The sequence below is a fragment of the Armigeres subalbatus genome, chromosome 3 (assembly GCF_024139115.2).
Source record: "Armigeres subalbatus isolate Guangzhou_Male chromosome 3, GZ_Asu_2, whole genome shotgun sequence".
In the NCBI taxonomy this organism is placed as follows: Eukaryota; Metazoa; Arthropoda; class Insecta; order Diptera; family Culicidae; genus Armigeres; species Armigeres subalbatus.
Window position 1 is genome coordinate 92,851,957 of NC_085141.1, and position 4,274 is coordinate 92,856,230.

Sequence of the window (4,274 nt, forward strand, 5' to 3'; positions counted from 1 at the left end):
CCGTCGTTTAGGTAGGATGGAATATATGTGTTGGGAGGACTGTGTAGCAGACGTAACCCTCGTAAGCCTACCTCCAAGAAGCTCGGAAGCCTTTTTTTTTCGAGAGGCTCGGATGCCTTCTATCAAGTGGGTTGGATGGAAGTCTCCTTGCAAGTGGCTCGGAAACTTTTTTTCAAGAGGCATGGAAGCCTCTTTTATAGAAGCTCCTAAGTCTCCTTTGAACAGGCTCGTAAGCTTCCTTTCAAGAAGCTCTTAAGCCTTGTTAAAAGGCTTGGAAGCATCCTTCCAAATGAGTTGGATGGAAGCCTCCTTTCAAGTGGCTCGGGAGCCTCCTTTCAAGAGGCTCGTAATCCTCCTATTAAGAGGCTCAAAATCCACCTTTCTAGAGGCTGGTAAGACTCCTTACAAGAGGCAAGAAGCTTGTAAGCCTCCTTGCCGTAATTCAATTGTGACAATCTGTGCTACTTGGGAAGTGGCTCGGAAGCCTCTTTTCAAGTGGTTCGGGAGCCACCTTTCGAGAGGCTCGGAAGTCTACTTTTAAGAGGCTTGGAAGCTCAGAAGCATATTTTTATGTGGCTCGAAAACTGTCATGCAAGAGGCCCGGACGTTTCCCTTCAACATGCTCGGAATTATTTTTTTCTAGAGGCTCAGAAGCGCCCTTTAAATATTGCCAATATCCTCCTTTAAAGTGGCTCTAAAGCTGCCATTCAAGAGGCTTGCAAGCGTACTTCCAAGAGGCTCAGAAGCGTCCTTTTAAGGTCACTCCTGACGGAATCCAAGTTTAAAAGTGCTCTCGTTTTCGGGGGCACACCACTAGATACGGAAGCAACGCACAATTGACATTTTTATTATTTCACGCATGCTGCGACGCAGCAAAGCTAAATCAACAAAAATGACAGTTGTGCGCCGCCTCTGAATAGAGTGGTGTGCTCCCGAAAACGCGAGCACTTTTAAACTTGGATTCCGTCAGGAGTGACCTTGTGGATTGAAAGCCGCAATTCAAGAGGCTCGTAAGCCTCGGAAGTCTACTTTCAAGGAAGCTTGGAAGTCTACTTTCAAGAATCTCGAAAGCCTCCTTTCAAGAGGTTCATAATCCTCCTTCCTAGAGGCTCGTAATCCTCCTATTGAGAGGCTCAAAAGCCACCTTTCTAGAGGCTCGTAAGACTCTTTACAAGAGGCAAGAAGCTTGTAATACTCCTTTCAAGAGGCTCGGAAACCTCTTTTCAAGTGATTCAGGAGCCCCGTACTACCAGAGGTAGTACTACCTCAATTAATGCAAATAATGCAAATAATGCAAAATTTCGAAGGTACCGAACCGCTGCCGTACAAAATTGAACTGAAAATTGGATGACAAGCATATCTCGTCATGCAAAAGCGATTATGAGCTGACTCGTTGAAACGCAGATATTTTTCGAAACGTGAATACGTCTAATACAAAAGAAATCTTTTTTACGCGGTTGGAATTCGTTAATTTCTTGGTTAACCTAAACTTTTGCAGCTTTTTAAATACCCCATGAATTTTCTTTGATTTTTTGTGAATTTTTTCGTGGGGTTAACTCATTGTTTTGTTGACGCTGAAGGTCTTAAACGACGAAAACCAAACCGTGTAAAAAAAACCTGGGTGTACCGACGAATTAACCCTCTGTCTGCAGAAAAATACGAAACATGACTTTCACAGCATATAATTGCTGAGATTGAAAGTAAGAACCTTCTTTCAGTGGATATGGCATAGAATAAACATAGAATTGTAGAAGTTTCTGAGCAAGTTTGCCGCCCATGTCCAAAACCTTTATATCCTTTGCACCAGAGAATTTAGAGATTTCATCTTAATTTTGCAGATTCTAGATCTTGTTCAAGCATAAGGCCTGCAGTGTCCTGACGAGATTTTTCTTAGGCCCCTTATCGCCTTCTGAAGTATGTCGTATTCCTAATCCCTGTAGTAGGTACTCAAAAATCTGTGACATTTGAAACATGTCGCTCTGCACAAGCATCTGCGTTCTCAAAGACACTATTGCTTTATTCCGGCTCTTTCTAAACGGTTTAGGATTGCTTCGCACAATTCAGTAGCAACTCTACTTATGCATAACTTCATTTATTATCATTATGTGGATATAGGGAAATGAAAAGGATTTTGGTTTGTTTATTGGAAGAGGACATTTCCTCCATCAATTTAAAAAACAAAGTTTTATTAAGAGAACGAACAGCAAATATTAGTAGAAATATAATGAATTAGTACCTTCACTGAATCTAACAAGACTCAAAACCTGTAAACATATCCCGGGAATCTGGAATTCCGGGAAATTTCATTTCCTTCCCGAAAATGGAAGCCCTAGATAGGGCGACAATTCGTTATTACCTAATCAAAGATTTACTCTGACTGGACTATCTCTCAACTGTAAGAAGTTTGTGGATACGATAATGATGATATGGAAATGCTAATATCATCTTCCAAACTTAGATGTTCATGTTCATGATAGAATTAGAGGCGAAAGTATAGAATTGATAGTTCCGTTAGGATACGGCAGGCATGAAGAATGTTTTTATAGAAGTCGATTTGAAAGCAAGCAGAGGGCAATATTTGTGATGGCACATATCACACGACCTTTCTTCTGCCAAGCTCCCGTATGAAGGGGAGGGAAGAATATCAGTGTGGAGGCTGATATATCTCCACTGGCAAAAGGAAGGTGGTTTGACTTGCTCATATGTTATCGCGTGCGGAAGGATTTTCTATCGACGAGTACAGTCTCCAAATTTCTAATATGATGTGCTCTATCCTAACGGAACTATCAATTCTATACTTTCGCCTCTAATTCTATCATGAACATGTACGTCTAAGTTTGGAAGATGATATTAGCATTTCCATATCATTGTAAATCGTTTAACTTCACGTAGAAGTAACACACACAAAATCATTAATTTAGTGTACGATAATGATGTTGGTAGTTTATTCGTATTGTCTGTACAATTTTGAAAATACACAAAATTTCACAAGGGCCTCAGCATCAACTTGTCATGCTTAACCGTTAACGAATTCGTTTTCGTGTCGTGAACGCCGGTGAATATGTCAAGTATGGAAAACCTACACTCTGGGAACACCAAATGGCAGGGAGCTCCATCCTTCCCGATCAGCTCCGCCCGGTAGTACTCGTTGTCGTTGTGATCTGATAGAACCTCCGTTGTGGTCGATGGCCTATATTTGTTCATGGTGTAGGGATGTATTTGGTTGAAGCTGTTTCATAAAAATGTGCAGTAATACTCACGTAAATATAATGTGCAGCAGCTCAGCAAATACTCCACCGGTGTGGGTGAACTCGGCACTAGCTGCCTCGCAGATGCTCCGCAATACACATTCCCGCCCACCAGCGCCGTAGATGGCTCCGATCTGTTCCAATGCTTTGTATGTTGTCCAGCGTGACTGCTCCGTATTATATCCTTCATTTTCGAAATCTTCGCCTAAGTTTGAAGACTGCTGGATAGAGTCTTCCTCCAATTTGGATTGATAATCGTCATCGGCATCCTCGAATTGATCGTCATCTTCTTCCGCCAAAGGTTCCGTTTCAATCTTGACGTCATCGGCTTGGTAGGTTTCGTAGTGCTCCAGTGGTGTGACGTTTGTAGCTTCCCGCTTTTCAAAGGATCTTCGACTGTCGTTCCATCCTTCTAGGTAGGTTGGTTTCAGATCATCGATTGAGGCCGGCAGAAAATACTGAGCCTTCATAACCCATCCGCTGATAATGGATTCAGGCGTTCCGAGAGGAATTCCGATTCCGCTGATAAATTGATAACGGGTGGGTGATGCCCGTGGGAATAGAAGCAATGGCGCGAAGTGACGGCTTTCTTCACTGGATCTTGCACTCGATGAGTTTATGATCGTAATCAGGATTAGCACAAATCGTTGGTACATTTTATAAGTATTGACGTGTATTCAGCATTCACACGTGAAGCGTGTGAATTATTCGGCATCCAGGTTCAATCTAAAACTAAAATTGATTCGGTTCACAGCAATTCAGAGCAACAAACTTTTGCTTTATTGGTTTTCCACTAAAATAAGCGTTGATTTCTGTTTATTTTTGTAATTATCACTTTCGAGCGTATGGCCCTCTTGCCAGTACGAATGAGCCTAGGGCAGAGTATATTTAAGCATGGCGCTACTAGAAGCAAATCAGTTAGCTATGATAATGAGTCATATATTTTGGACAACCTGGTGTACCGTTTTAAATCTGATGTGATAATGCATTCAGCGAAATTAACCCATGATAGTCATAACTGAATGA

At 41.8% G+C, this 4,274-nt stretch overlaps 1 protein-coding gene across 1 annotated transcript; it reads right to left on the bottom strand.

Moving 5' to 3' along the window:
* Positions 1–1,990: 1,990 nt before the first annotated feature.
* LOC134220760 (uncharacterized) lies at positions 1,991–4,057 on the bottom strand. The gene is made up of 2 exons (XM_062699866.1): positions 3,261–4,057; positions 1,991–3,190 (listed from the first exon to the last, which is right to left on the bottom strand). Exons 1-2 carry the CDS (start codon positions 3,902–3,904, stop codon positions 2,986–2,988), a joined length of 849 nt encoding a protein of 282 aa, XP_062555850.1. The 5' UTR covers positions 3,905–4,057; the 3' UTR covers positions 1,991–2,985.
* Between the last annotated feature and the right edge of the window lie 217 nt (positions 4,058–4,274).